We start from the raw sequence: 16,128 nt of genomic DNA on the forward strand, positions 1-16,128 counted from the left end.
TATTCATTAAGAGTGATTTAGCTATTTCATTCTACAATCTTGTTTTTGCCTGCCTTGTGGATTTAGCTGAAGGAAATCTCTTTGTGACACTGAAATGATCAAGTTGAATCTCAATCACCAAATGATATTTCTACCTGCATTCTTTAATTTGTATTAACCAAGCTACTTTTTTTTCAGGAACGTTTAGACAGGAAGGAAGCTAGGTGTGAATTTTTTACAACCAATTTGCAAAGTGATGTCTTTATTCCAGTTCTCCATTTGTTGGCTGGATGATTTTAAATGGTCACATGAAAAAGCTAGTGAGTGAGGGCCTAAAACTTCTCACAATTCAGGTTCTTCAAGTCTGGTTGTAGAGAGGAGTCTCCCAATAAAGGGAAGTTCAGTGGCTGCTCTTTTATCATGTGCTGCAGTGAGGTAGGGAAATTACACCTTGCAGTACTTGATAATGTTGAGACAAATCAGGAAAGCACTGAACTAAGCACATCATTGTAATGTGTGTTATTTACGTCTAAGTCTTGTCTGTGCAGAAGGAAAGTGAACTGTCAAGATTAATAGCAGTCAGTCAGCATTACATGAGTCACCCACCCATCCAAGCAGCAATCAATGTAAAGCCCCACCCAGCCTGGTCTTGAACACTTCCAGGGATGGGGCATACACAACTTCTCTGGGCAACCTGTCACTCTCATGGTAAGAATTTCTTCCTCATACCTAATCTAAACCTGCCCATTTTCAGTACAAAGCCACTACCCCCTGGGTAACACCCCAGATGGGTTGTTGTGAACAGAGGTTCTGGCAGAGGTTTCTGAAAAGACTGATGCTGTGAATTTGTAGAAGGAATGTATCTGGTGAGTGGAAGGCTCAGACTTAAATTTCCAGAATCCTGCAGGCTAGTGGTAGGTGTCTGAGAGGGCTGCCTGGCTTCTCTAGTCAGTACCAAGAGCAAAGTTTGCATCAGTATGGGATGAGTAGAGTAGAGAGGTTTGTGCTTTCTATAGCTGAAAACAAGTTGCTGAAATACGATCAGTGAGAAGCTTGCTGTAGAGTTTGGCCCTAATAAACTGCTCCTTTTGGTATTAACAATTTCTCATTCTTTTTATTTTGACCCCTTGTTGTATAGCCCAAGTTCAGACCTCTGCTCCACCCAGAAAGAAAGACTTTATTTTCACAGGCAAAAGTTGTCATAGCAAGAGAGAGAGAGAAGAGAGGGGGTAAATGTTGGAAAGCCAAAGTAGTCAGACTATGATATGACATAGATGAGGTCAAATAAGCAAAACACACAACAAACTAGACTAAACACTTTAATGAAAAACATGTAATGGCAGGATACTAGCTATTGAAACATGTTAAATGGATACAAAATCTGGTGAATAAGGTCCTACGTGTTTAATTTTCAAAAAAATTGTTGGTTTCTTCCTACTGTCTTTCTCTTAATGTCTTCAGTGAATTTACCTTGTTGTAACACAGAACTTGGATTCTCTTACCCATATGAGAGGTCATCAGATAAAAAGCACATGATTTAAAGCAAATGCATCCTCTGAAACACTCATTTCTCAGTAAGAGTAGCAAAGCATAATGTAATTAAAATAACTATCTACAGTGTCTATGTACAATCACATTGAGGGGAGAATACCTTTAATTTCATTTTAACATCAGATACATGAGGTGGATAGGTTGATGCTGTCTCTCAGAGAGCAGTAATCAAAGGCTGGCAACTGAGCACTGGAAACTGAACAGATTAGAAGTCCTTGGCAGTGATTCCCAAATGCTCAGAAGACTCACTACCATCAGCAGCTTTAACACTTTGGCCAGCTAGTTAAATATTGTTGGCTATAAACATTACAAGGCAAGTGATCGTCTCCTTACCTGCTGGCCCTTGGGCATACACTTCCTGCCTTCTCTTTCAGGAGCAGGGGCAGCCTCTAGACCAAGGGGCTCTTTTGTGAAGCACTGTGAATGACACAAGAGCAAAGAAGAAGAATTTTCATTGTTTTCATGTTTACCCTAAAAATGAATTACAGAGAAGGGTGTTGCAAATAAGTGACAGACCTCCAAATCTAATGAATTTAAACCTCCTTTGCAGAGTTTAGCCAAGAATGAGCACTGCTTCATATGAATGATTTAGAGATCAGACTGTAAAGATCCTCATGCATCCAATTCCCTAAAATATAGTATTTATTAATTTGTTTGTCCATTTGTTTTATGAGAAAAAGTGCTCGTAAGAGACAGCTTCCCCATTGTGAGTTCCTGCATTTAGGAAAATAAACCTATATATAAACAACAAACAATCACATCTATATAGATATTTGAACAAACTCATGAAACTGAAATTCCATGCATGCATAAGTGATTGCAACATTATATTTAAAATTAATTAGCAGTGATAGAAGACAGAAAGAGGAAGACAGAACATATTTTTAAACATCCAACTTGGCACTAGAATTATCTCTTCCATTCTTTCCTGCTGTTCCTTTGAGGATGTTTCCTTTGTGTTCACGTTTTTCATTACATAAGGCCTTTTAGTTGTTAAACCAAGACCCAGTGAAATCAGTAGGATTATGCCACCCACCTTTTTGGCATGAACCATCAATGCTCAGATCTTTTTGTCATTTCTGAGGTGTGACAGTACCCTTCTTACTTGAACTGCTGTGGACTAGTGAGAGCACTGTGAATGAAGGTGAGGAGGTGTTAATTCCTCTGAGCCTGAGGTGCCAGTCAGGAGTTCATCTTTCAGTAGGGAAGTAGCTAATTCTCACTGGGAGACCAGCTAAGTAGTTCTTCACTTCTTTAGTTGCTTAGTTTCACCTGCTGGACACAGCTAAAATGAGTGCTTAACCTGCATCTGAGAAAGAAGGTATGTCTCAGGAAGCAAAAATAGAAAACAGTGCAGACAATGAGTCAGAAGACTGAGGCAACAAATGTGAAACAATTAAATATTTATATGAAAAGAGAAGGTTTTGGAATAATTAGGGAACCTCTGAGGGGATGAGTTTCTATTGTAAGATGCATGGTGAAGATGAAAGAATAAAGTAGGATTAACAGCACAGAAAAAGCTTTGCCTTCTCTTTGTGTAACTGTTGATTTCTGTCATTACCATTTTCATACCTGGGACTGTTAGCATTTCCTACTGGTTTTTAGCTTTGGCATTTTGGTGAGATGGACCTTTCTGAGTATGATAAATTGCTCTTTCAGCCAATTTAAGCACATCATCAGATAAATATTTTGAAGTATGTGACTTGTACCATCACCAAGGAAATGAGTCTAGGATTATGGAGAGAGAGAGAGAGAATAATCTCTCATATGTATTTATCTGAACTAGATCCAAGCAGTTCTCCTTAGTTAACTGTGTCTCAGCAGTTTTGTCCTGAAAAAATAATCATTATGCAGAATAGATGGCTGTTGCCTAGCCATCTTTCATTCTCAGTTTTTGGTTTGCATTGTTTATGGCATTTAGTCAAAAGCAATCCCGTAATATCCTTGGCAAAGTGGTCTCTCTCTTTCCCTGACTAATGTTCTCTTTTAGTGAGGTCTTTTTCCTTCACTGGGTGTGGCACAATGTGATGCGAGTGTAAGGCTCTCACAGAATCTCAGAGTGATTGAGGTTGGAAGCAACCTCTGGAAGTCATCTGGTAAGCCTTCCCTCAAGCAGGGCCACACAGAGCCAGTTGCCTAGGATCATGTCCAGACAGTTTTTTACTATCTCCAAGGATAGAGAATCCATCACCTCCCTGGGCAACCTGTGCAAGTGCTTGGTCACTCTCCCAGTGAAAAAGTGTTTCCTAGTGTTTAAAGGGGTTTAAAGGGTGTTTAAAGTGTTGCCCATGCTCGAGTGTGCCCATTGCCTCTGGTTGTAAGGGACAAAAGAAGCAATGGGCTACTTAGCAACTCTCCCCCACCCTCAAAAAATCACAGTTTTGTCACAGAGTAGATGAGCTTTTGATGTAGGCTGTGATGCCCTGTAGAAGTTGGCTTATTTTCTGGTTATGTTACTGAAAAGTTGTCTAAGATACCACATAGTGCTAGTTGTCTTCTATACCTAGAAACCTTAGTGTGACCCAGAGTAAGATTTGAAACAAAAACACGGAAAGTGTTAACACAGCTTCATTTTCTTTCCTTTAACTGCAGGTAATGCAGGTAGTGAAAGAACAGATAATGAGAGCACTCACTACCAAGCCTAGCTCTCTGGATCAATTCAAGAGCAAACTTCAGAATCTTAGTTACACAGAAATACTGAAAATACGCCAGTCTGAGAGGATGAACCAGGAAGATTTCCAGTCTCGTCCAATTCTGTAAGTATTGTCTTTTCTCCCCACTTGTTTTTTCATCGGAGAATGACATTTATGAGCTCTTCTGGGAAATCCCAGGGAGAAGAACTGTCCAAGGAGCTGTGCTCAACAGCAGTAGTGAAGAATCTGCTTAAAGTTTTCATACATAATGTTTTCTTCTGCTGGGAACCATAATTTTTCCTTGAGTTCAGTGAAATCAGATTTGGCAAATCCCAGCAGGATTTCACATGGCTTATTTATATGAAATAGTGCTTTGATATTTCCTGGCACTGCATGATTGTGAGCCTGATTTTGGTGCTGGTCGTGGCTTTCAAAAAAAATTCAACTAATCAAACACCACAACTTTGTCTCCTGTTCAAGTCCTCTCTAAGCAAATCAGGAAGAAGCCCTGAAGAAGAGGAGCCAATACACACTGACTTTCCAAAAAAGTTGTCCTTGTATACAACTTTATCAATTAGTGTTAATGACAAGCATTCATTTACCTATTTGAAAATAGCAACATTCTGGCAGTTAGCCAACCCTTTGTTTGTTGTTTACTGAAAAGTATGGAAGGCTAATATTGCCTCCATAGCTCCTTCTCATTTTTCGGAATACTCTTTGGTCTGTTATATGAAGAATGGATGCTGCACTTGGCTGTGGACCAAGTCTGGGCTTGTGGCTGAACCGATGGCACAGGACAGATGCAGACTGTGTGCTTTGCAAATGTTGTACTGAGAATAGCAGGAACCTTTTGAGATCAGCCAAGAGACGGTGAGGACTCCAAAAGGATCAGATAAAATGCCATGAAATCTTGACTGTTGCAAGTGGAATGGCTCATGATAATCTAAATATCCTTTTCCAAGGCAAAAATATAGAACTGGATTTTGACCAGAGCATAATTCAGAAGCAGGATATTAATTTTGATTTGTTTCTGAAGGATGCAGGTATCTAAGTACAAGCTCTGGGGACACGTTGCTCCACTGGCAGCAGGGCAACAGTGGAAGCATAAGCAAAATAGAATTATAAACTAAATTTTAGCCATGCCAGTGTGGATCAAAGGGGGACTGCTTCTTTTATGTTTCCAGTGTGTTGGAAAATACAACCTAATGCCCAATTACTGATGTCACTTGCAGTAATTAAAAATCCACAAATAGTTCCAGTTAGTTTTGTATTGTTACACTGCTCAGAATGGCCATGCAAATCCCCTGCAACATTTAGCAGTTCAAAGCTGCTTAAGAACTGCAAAGTTTGTCACCAAAGCTTCTCATCTTCCCTGATTTCCCAATGACTCAACAGTTTTATACAGGTCAATTATATATATTCTCTTGCATCATCAGCTAGCATTGAAAGAGTTGTCATTGCCCTGTGCAAGCTCTTCATTTCCAGTTGTCCTGGTTTGAAGGAGGTATCTGCCAATAAAGGCAGAAGTTTTACTTTGAAATAGAGATCTTAATTCCACTCCCCACAAGTATTATAAATGTTTGAATCAAGGACCCTGAGGCAGAGATAAGGGGATAGGAATAACAGCTCTTTTACTAATATATCTAACCGTACAAGCAGAAACAACAGCAGTTGTTAAAATTACCAACAAAACAGAACAGATAAATCAGTTCCAGTCCTTTCTTTAGCTGTGGGCACGCTCTCTCTCGGCGGGAGCGGAGGAGGGAAGGGGCGGCAGCGGCCACGCCGGTCTTGGGTGGGAACAGGCTGGAGCGGACAGCTCCTCGCTCACCGTTTGGGTTCTGGTGGTTAGCTATGTCCGCAGAGGCAGGAGGCTGAAGCAGGGCAGATGCAGGGCAGGTGATCGCAGAGGGTCCAGCTCTCCTGCCGTGTGGCTGCAGACAGGAGGAGTCCTTCTCCAAGCTCCCTGGAAACACGAGTCCCTCCGGAAGCACGAGTTGCCCCTCCTGAAGCTGCTCCCGCCTACCCCATTTGTCTAGAGTCGTCAAAGGTCCTGGGTGTAACCCGGCCAGCTCCATTGGCATGATAATGGGAAAAATTCTTTAAATTGACACAGTAATAGGAAAACACTCAACCCCCAACATTATCCACCCCGAATTTTTCCCATGCCAACAAGCTACATCGAATTAAAACTTTTAAATCATATACATACATGCAGTTACAGGCACAGTATCATAGATAATTCGCCCAAGAACAAGGTCTCCTTTGGGTATGCATCGGGTCTCTCCATCTTTTTGCATCACCCACCAAGTGCAACCTGGTCCTTGAGCGAAAACCACCCCACGAACAGGATTGTCTTTGCTGGAGGGAGAGTTCACCCAAACAGTTTTTCCTGACATGCCTCTCAGGTGTACCACTGGAACTTTATCTCCATCTGGTGTTTCCAAGGACTCAGATTTGGCAGGGCCTGCTCAGTTAGAGGAACCTCGGGTATTCAGTAACCATGTGGCCTTTGGTAGATTGATCTCCCAGTTCTTGAAAGTCCCCCCACCAGGTGCCTTTAAGGTGGTTTTAAGCAGGCCATTGCACCATTCAACTTTCCCAGCCACTGGTGCATGGTAGGAAACATGGTACACCCACTCAAGACCATGTTCTCTAGCCCAGGTGCTCATAAGGCTGTTCTTGAAATGGGTCCTGCTGTCTGACTCAGTTCTCTCAGGGGTACCATGCCTCCAAAGGACTTGTTTTTCCAGGCCCAAGATGGTGTTCCATGCAGTGGCATGAGATACAGGGTAGGTCTCCAACCATCCGGTGGTGGCTTCCACCATGGTCAGCACATAGCGCTTGCCTTGGCAGGTCTGAGGCAGTGTGATATAGTCAATCTGCCAGGCCTCTCCATACTTGTACTTGGACCACCGCCCCCCATACCAGAGGGGCTTCACCCGCTTGGCTTGCTTGATGATAGAGATAAGGGGATAGGAATAACAGCTCTTTTACTAATATATCTAACTGTACAAGCAGAAACAACAGCAGTTGTTAAAATTACCAACAAAACAGAAAAGAATAACTCAGTTCCAGTCCTTTCTTTAGCTGTGGGCACGCTCTCTCTCGGTGGGAGCGGAGGTAGGAGGGGGCGGCAGCGGTCACGCCGGTCTCAGATGGGAACAGGCTGGAGCGGGCAGCTCCTCGCTCACCGTTTGGGTTCTGGTGGTTAGCTGTGTCCGCAGAGGCAGGAGGCTGAAGCAGGGCAGATGCAGGGCAGGTGATCGCAGAGGGTCTGGCTCTCCTGCCTTCGGCCGTGTGGCTGCAGATGGGGGACCCTCCTCCAAGCTCCCCGGAAACACGAGTTCCCTCTGGAAGCACGAGTTGCCCCTCCTGAAGCTGCTCCCACCTACCCCATTTGTCTAGAGTCGTCAAAGGTCCTGGGTGTAACCCGGCCAGCTCCATTGGCATGATAATGGGAAAAATTCTTTAAATTGACACAGTAATAGAAAAACACTCAACCCCCAACACCAGTGTGGAACCTTTCCCTCTGGCTAGTTCCTGCCATAGTGCAGTCTCCTTCCCCATCATGGAACAAGTGAAACAGCCAACACAAATAGTTTAAAGCAACTGAAGTGTTACCAGAGAATCATTTCAAATTCAGGATAAAGGCTAAACCTAAAGGCTGTGAAGGCTAAGTGAATCGATGAGGTGTTTAAGCAATCACAACTGCATTTGCAGAGATTTATCTCCATGCATTTTGCATTTTGATTACATCCATGATCACTTGTTCTTGACTGTGAAAAGAAACAGTCCTTTCATTTTGCTCTTTGATGGAACTCTCTCAAATTGTGTAGATGGCACGGTTAATAGAAGTACAGAATCATGGATTGTAAGGAGACTGTGAATGAAAAGAGCAATCGTGGCTGTGCTGTTTATTTTAAAGCCCTGCAGATATGCTGAAAGAGGTTGTGCACAATGGTGGCTGTAACATCAGCAGACCTTGTTTAATCCTGCTTTAGAATATGGCAATCAGGGAATGTTTTTTCCTGCCTTGAACATGATAGAAGTCTTTCTTTTTCTATTCATTGTATGAAGCACTGTAGTTTTAAGTGCAAAAGCTGCTGGATAAGGGAAGCCTCATTGAAGTTGTGTTTGAATGTTAACTGGAAATTGTTGCCTCTAGATCCTCATAACTACAACAACCTTGTTTTGCAAGGATTAGATGTTTCTTTTATATGAGCATCGTTGTATCATATGAAGAAAAGCTTTATCAATACCTACTCTTGATTAGGAAAAATAAAAAGTCCTTCGGAATAGAATCAGGGATTTGGAATTGTTTTTGATCACCAAAACTGTCCTTCCATAATGAAATTATCTTCAGCTATTTTAAAAACAAGTAACTGCTGTTAGTATTGCCTCCAATGTTAAGAGCAGTGAGATCACAAAATTAGCGATCATATATATTAATTAATATGTGCTTCCCTCAACCTCTCAGTCTCACCAGCACACTAACTTTTTACGTTCATATGGGACAGAAACACAGTAAGAAACTAATGGCAGTTTTTAAAGTCGCTGTCTCCTTAGACTTAGTCGGTTCTCTCTCTTCACAAAGCAAAAACTGTTAAGCAAATGTCATCTGAGGGACAATAAATAAATAAATATTCACAAAATTTATTTGCATTTATGATCTTCCTTTAAAGCATTGTTCCTGATGGATTTTAAAATAAGGCAGGAGGACATATTTCTTGCACAAAGATTTTCTTCCTAACCTTCTGTCTTTAGACACTGATTGTGAGGAACAGAACTCTATTGCCTTCAGACAGCTTTCAGAAGGAAATACAGAGTTTCAAAGAAACACATCTTTTGTTTGCATGCTGTGGTATGATCGTTCTGACCCATTTCTGTCACCTCAAAATGGTACAAGAGAAACCTTTACAGTAAGGAGCACTAAGTGGCAGGATCACCTTGCAAAAATATATCTGAAGTCATGATTTCAGAAAAATGGCTGAGAACCATACAAGTTAGAGTAACCATGTGTTGGCATGAGCTGCTGAGGATAGTAAGTGCAGTAAGTCACCATGGCAACGGCTCAATGGTCTTACAGGTTTTCTCTAAGTCCAGAGTTACCAGAGATGTTCTCCACGGAATAATGAGTTGTCTCCAATACCTCTGTGTGATCAAGTTCAAGGACCATCAAACAGAAGAGAGTAGCACACTGAGCTTCATGACTGTGAGAGCAAAGATGTATGTGTGCAGAGGGCCTCCAGAACATAACCAAAGAGGCAAGAAGTGCCTTTTTTCTTACCTCCCCTTATCTCATGCAAAGTCTGCCTTAGGCACTGAAGTATTTGAGAGGATTTCATTTTGGGTTTCATTTTGGGTTGGTTAAAAAATCCTTGTCTTCCTCTGGTTTATAAAGGGCAGGTGGAGCATTAGAGGCCAGAAGACAGAATGTTATAAGCAAACATTCAGATGTTAATATGCTGGGTGACCCATTAATTTTTGTTTTTTTGGGTAGCGTCTTACAAATACAATGTTATGATATCTTAAACACCTACTTAATGATAACCATCCAGTTTGTGAGGTAAACTACTGTCTTGGTTTGATTTAGGTTGCCAATTTTTTATATACTCAATTTCTCTTTGAGATAGGATTTAGGAGCAAAAACAAGGCAGGCCTAAAACTTAAAAGGATATAAAGAAGAAATTTATTAAAAACACAGAGAAAATAAGAAATTCAGAATAAGATTTCCAGATCACTCCCTCCTCCCTCCCCCTGCACCTTCCACATTTCTTAACAACATACAGAGACACTTCAGCCAGTTTTCTGTTTAAATAGTCATTTCAGTCTACTTTAGAGAGAAATGTTCCTTGTTGTGTCTACAGGGTTTGTCTTCACTTTCACAATTTGCCTCCGCCCGGGAAAATCTGCAAATCGTGGAACTCCTCCCATTTCTACAGTCTTTCCAAGAGCTGTGTTATGGGTCATGTAAAAAAAAAACTCATGAGGTATTACTTTTAAGGGCAAGCTGTTCAAAGACAAAAATTCTCTTCATTTTTTTTTCCATCAAATGTCTCTGTTCATCTTTCCAGTCTCCAGAACAGAGACTCCGATTCCCTCGGGGCAAAGGATCTTTTTTCCCAAACACTTCGACCCCCCCCCACCCCAAGCTTTCTCCATAATTTGAAGGAATTTCAGTGTAGTCCAGTCCACCCTATGGCTTACAAAAAAGGTTTTTCAGCCAACCTATTCATGGCGTTTCTTTAGTCTCTTCCCATCTGGAAACTTGGCTTTTACGTCACTGACTGTAGTATATTTTCTGCTCTACTCCGCTCATTCAAGGGAGGTCAGGAGATCTGCAGTCTTATCCAAGCATTGGAAGGGTTAAAATTGCACACAGAAAATGAAGGGAGCCAGGCAAGGCCCTGTTGGAGACGTGCCAAGGATTTTCAGGCCACGCTGGGAAGCTTCGCCTCCTACAGCTGCTTTGAGCTGGCATCAGCAATGGCTTTTCTGTCTCTCTCTCTTCCCCCTCACGGCCATCAGGGCCCCTAGCTGAAAACAGGGGAGGGGCCCAGTGGCTCCTGAGCCCCCCTGCCCAGCCAGGCCACATGGGGAGGGGCTGGGCCAGACCAGGCTGAGCCAGTTGTTACCTGCTCCACAGATGGAAGTGAAAAGAGAGATATTTCAGTTTTACCAATGTGATTCATGGAGACGAAGTAACTTTTAATTGGTTTCCCAGGCTGTCAATTATTAAAACAGCTTTCTGATTGGTCCCTGCAACACACAGAGGAAGTTCTCATAGAGAAAAACCCCTGTGTCTGGGTGTCTGTGCCCTCCATTCAAAACCAGCACAACTACCTAAATATCAAACTGATGTTTATATCACTCTTGAATGTTTGAAATTAGTCCAGCTGGAGATTTAGTCAGCAGCCTGAACTGCTGAGTATTCCACACTTGTGTTTTAACACTGTTATCCTCTGCCCCTGCTCACATGTTTTACCTGAGGAATAGGGAAGCTCATCAGCTCAGTAAAGGCAAAACATTTATTCAAGCACAAAATTATTTTAATCATTGTATTTAACCATTCAACATATTTATATCTTAGATCCCAATGAGAAACCAACAGTGCTTGAAAATTCAAGTCCTAAAGGACTAATAACACATTTCCAAAAGATGGCCTGTTTCTATAGTTACAATGCTTCCTTGACCAGCTAGATTTTCACAGTTTGTAAATATGCAGTGGGTTATGCATCAAACCATTTCATTGACACCTAGCAAAAAGAGGGCATTTTATTTTAAAGGCCTGATCTTTGCAGCAAAGGATTTGCAGTGATTTCAGTGGAGGTCTGGCAGATCAAAGGCATAGGATCCAAATGAGTGTGGAAATCACCAGAGAATGGGCTTCCTAAGTTTTCAAGAACAGAAAATTTTTTGTTGTCTCTCTGGGATACTACAGCTTAGCTTCCTTTTGATGATGATTGTTGGAAAATACTGCCATACAGAATGATCTTTGGTGTTACCCAATTTGCACAGCAAGGCAAAATTATTGTTCTGACAAACTTCATATTTTATAAATCCTCCTAAAAGTTATTTTCTTTTAATCTTACAAGACTTGCTGTCGAGTTGATGTTTAAACCTGTCTTTTATGTATTCCTAATTAATCTAAGTGAGGACATAGTTGATGAATTCAGACATCTGTGAATTTATGTGATGGTGTATGCAATGAAACTTTAAATATTATGTGCATATGTTTTCTGCCTAGTTCTGGACATGTTGAACTCTTATCAAAGTAAGATGGAGAAAATAGATTTTCTGAATATATTTTCTGAATTATTCTGATATATAAGATTATTTCTAGATGTATTGTGGGTCTCTGGAATCCCGAGCAAAGCTGAAGTTGCATTCTTGGATGATCCCCAGTCATGAGCAACTCTTCCACAAATTCTGATAATAATAAAGTAATCAAATAAAATGAAATTAAGAAATAGAATATAGGGCTGATCATTAGTTTCACTGCTTTTTATTGTTTTATTGTTTCAAAATGTTCTAGCCTTCTTGTGTTGCCCTAAATAATACTGCTAGAGAAGTATACCAGCATTAGATCATGCCACAAAAGGTGTCAGACCCTCAAATAAGCTTCACAGGGCTCCTATGATGAAAGAGCATTATTTGTTGTGGAAAAATCTTGTTGATACATTATAACAAGTATTATTTTTAGAATGTAAAGTAATATAAAAACAAGCAACCTGCCTGAGTCGTACACTGATGTTGTAGCAGAGAGATGTCTACAACAAAGATATCCTGACTCCCATTCTTTATTAAATGAAAAAGGGTTTTTTTTCTGGGACAGACTAGATTCTGACCTGGACTTGTCTGTGACTGATGTCCTCTTCAACGCCTTGCAGAAACATCTTGTGAGACTGTTTCAGAGGAAGGAGGATGGTCTTTGATTGAATTTTACAAGTGCCTACTTTCTCTCCCAAGGGAACTAAAGGAAAAGATTCAGCCGGAGATCTTAGAACTGATCAAGCAGCAACGTCTCAATCGACTTGTGGAGGGCACCTGCTTTAGGAAACTCAACAGTCGGCGTCGGCAAGGTACAGCTCAGTCTCCCTAGTCTGGCTTTATATTGTCACTTTGGTCTGAAAGTTGAGCTGAGGAATACTGTTTTCACTGGCAAGATCCTTGGTTGTAGTGCTGTCTTGACTGCTTTTACCAGGAGGCATCTGAAAGCATCTCCAAGTTAAAGATTTTCAGGATTTCCTGTTTCCCTGAAACTGGTTTCAGCTTTGTCACACAAATGATCTGGAACAAGTTCAGCTTTTGACAAATGCAGCAGTCTCACATTCTGAAATGAGTATTTTGATTTCTGCCTGAACATCCAGACTTCTTGTTCATCTCAAAACAATGTCTTCGCAGGAATAGCACATGGAACTTGAATTTGATCACCTTTATGTATGCAACAAGTTCATTCTGCACCCCTCCCTCTAGTACTGCCTCTCCTTTGGTTTAGTCTTACATTGACGTATAATTATATTATGGTGTTGAAACATGCTTTTTGAAAGCACTTATATCAGTAATTTGTGTACCTTCATATGAATACTTGATTGATATGAGAAGATTGTTCTCCCAATTCTATGAGTCATTGCTCACTCTATTCAGTAAAACTCCCTATGGTTTTTTTCCCCTCAGAGATGCACACTTCTTTCTCCTGATGATGTAATAGGGACATAGTGTAAATTCAGCAGACTTATTAGAAACCATATCCAAAAATTTCCCTTTAAACCCCTCATTTTGTGAGGATTCAGATTCCTGTTTATTTTCCTTTGTAAATACAGAACAAATTAGAAAGTTACAAAAGCTAAGGGTAAGAACTGACAAAGATAAATATTTGAGACCTTCAGATTAATTGGAGCAGAGTACATTTTTCACAGAGGGAAGTATCCCTGCAATGCCTCATTCCTTAGAAACAAGGAGGCAATTTTCTTAATGTAAGGAGGTTATTTATAGCCTCTCTGTCATGCATACAAACACTTATGAAGCCCACTGCACAAAAAGATAGTCAATATTTCATGGTGTATTTCTAGACAATAGATAGAGAGGCATGATACGTGTTTTTCCTTCATCAGTGTACTCATGGAGTGAAAGTAGATAAAATAATGTGTAGTTTGTCTGGCTCCCAGTAGTGAGGGTTGTTTATTTTATTCCTCTCTAAACCTTAATCCAAATGACTCAAATTCAAGGGGAAAAGCAGGATTTGTACCAAATATTCTTTTTGCTGATCTCCAAGAGGAAAATAGACTGTTGATCTTAAATTGTTAGTTCATGATTTATAGGTTAAAGAGCCTTAGAGAGTATAAATTCACTCAAAAGAGTACAGTTGAAGCTAAAAACTGAGGTCACTTGGTCTGTTCAGTCTGGAGGAGACTGAGGGGAGACCTCATTGCAGTCTGCAACTTCCTCAAAGGATAAGAGGAGGGGCAGACACTGATCTCTTCTTCTTTGATGCCCAGTGACAGGACCTGAAGCATGGCATGAAGCTGAGTTCAGAGGAGGTTTTGGTTGGATATTAGAAAAAGGTTTATCACCCGGTGTGTGGTCAGGCACTGGAACAGGCTCTCCAGGGAAGTTGTCACAGCTTCAAGAAGCATTTGGACAGTGCTCTCAGGTGTATGGTTGTAACATTTGGAGATGGTCCTGTGCAGGACCAGGACCTGGATGTCATTAACCTTGTGGATCTCTTCTAACAACTCAGCATACTCTGTGATTCTGTGACCTGACACTGTCTGATTTAATGAAGCATGCTTGGCATATAAGCCATTCAACTGGGATCTTTTTTTAGGTATGTGCAGTGTCTGACACAGTCCAAATAGCAAATACTGGCAGATGACAGGGAGTGGAAGAAGCTCTCTTGAAATCAACATTTATCCTTCAGGGTCTCCTCCCCAAAGCAGCATAAACTGTAAAACCAGGGCTGTTGTGATGTCAAGAATTAGAAGACGAAGTAAAATTAATGCAGGATATGAGGTTTAGCTAGTGATGCTAAACATTATGACAGTCTATTTTTCAGCTAAATCCTCTAAATATCCTGATAAAAATAGGAGTAGGAGTCCCAGATTCTGAGTGTGTCTTCTGTTAGCTTTGTCCCACATCCCAATCCCCTCTCTCACAACCCCTGGACAAGTGCCCAATGCTACCTCAGGGGGTTTGGGAGAACTTGTCACTTGTCACTTGCCTGATGTTCCAGCTGAATCCACTTGTCATGGAGCATTATCAAGGCTCGAAAAAAGTCGTGGTCCATCCAGATTGACAAGGAACTGAAACAGAAACAGAAATGAGCACTGCTCTGAGACATCATGATTTGCCTGTTATGTGGCAACCTACTTGTAAGAGTAGCATGATCAGGTGTTACACTGAAGTATGTATATGCTTTTTTTACCTCTGCTATGATTCTTTTCTCCCTTTAAGACAATCCTGGAACAAATGTCACAAATCTGCACATTGTGCAAGAAGAACCTGCATGTGCCCTACACAGAAGCTGAAAGCATTAAATTGCTCATTTAAAAATAATTAACCCATGACAAAGGCTCCAGAGCAAACTTCTGTTAAGATTGTTGTTTGAACATGTGGTAGGACACACATGATTAGTCACAGTAAGTTGAAAAAAGTTGCTTACAAAAAATGAGAAGGGAATTTTACAGCCTCTTATGGCCTTTTGAGAAAAGATTAAACACTTTCATATATACTTCGCATTGGAAAGCCTCCAATCCAACAGGTGATGCACTGGGGGGATGCTCAAGATTAAGCCATGAGGGATCTACATTCAGATCTCTGCTTTTTGTGTTTCAGTACAGGATTATCATAGCAGGATCACTCTGTAGCTGAAATTCAGAAATATCACTGTTGCCCCAGCAGGATCCTTAGCACTTCTGAAAAATACATGGCCTGCCCCTTGCAAGGTTTTCATAAGAGAACTGCAGCACTAATTCATGGGGTTTTTTAAAGTATCTTAATCATTTGGGAATGAAACAGTAAAATCTAACCTATCTTTCTGATCATGGTTCAACAGCAGATCATCATGCTCTGCAAATCCCCACTTTGTTCCTGGACCATGAATATCTGCTGATAAATAGATGTCTTCAGCTTTCTCCTTCCATAAATAATTCCTAAAAGAAAAAGGAGAAGACTAGAGAAGTGCCAAGCGCTTTACACCGCCAGTAGTTGTTATTTCCAGTAGAGCTAAGTAGTAGATAAAGGTTTTTTTGAGGATAACAGATACTTCTAATGCTATCATCCAGTACATTTGTAGTGTATGTTGCTGGGTACACTCTTGAAAATAAATTCCCTTTCTATCTTTATAAAGATTGTAGAGAAATTGCATGTTATTGAAGTGGTTTTGCAGCCAACATGAGGTTTCTCAAGCAGTAATTTTTGGAAGGAAGGGAAACCGTGGTGATGCATGTCATTAAATTAAAAA

General features: G+C 40.9%; 1 protein-coding gene across 12 annotated transcripts in view; it reads left to right on the forward strand.

Annotated features, from left to right (window-relative positions):
- Positions 1-16,128, forward strand: part of ELMO1 (engulfment and cell motility 1) — a 312,086-nt gene that overhangs the window by 274,252 nt on the left and 21,706 nt on the right. For all 12 annotated transcript variants that reach the window (XM_056483191.1, XM_056483198.1, XM_056483192.1 and 9 more), the window contains 2 exons: positions 4,123-4,286; positions 12,636-12,748. In XM_056483191.1, coding sequence (XP_056339166.1) covers positions 4,123-4,286; positions 12,636-12,748 — 277 coding nt within the window. The remainder of the gene's footprint in view (positions 1-4,122; positions 4,287-12,635; positions 12,749-16,128) is intronic.

Source organism: Oenanthe melanoleuca, chromosome 2 (genome assembly GCF_029582105.1).
Source record: "Oenanthe melanoleuca isolate GR-GAL-2019-014 chromosome 2, OMel1.0, whole genome shotgun sequence".
Classification (NCBI taxonomy): Eukaryota; Metazoa; Chordata; class Aves; order Passeriformes; family Muscicapidae; genus Oenanthe; species Oenanthe melanoleuca.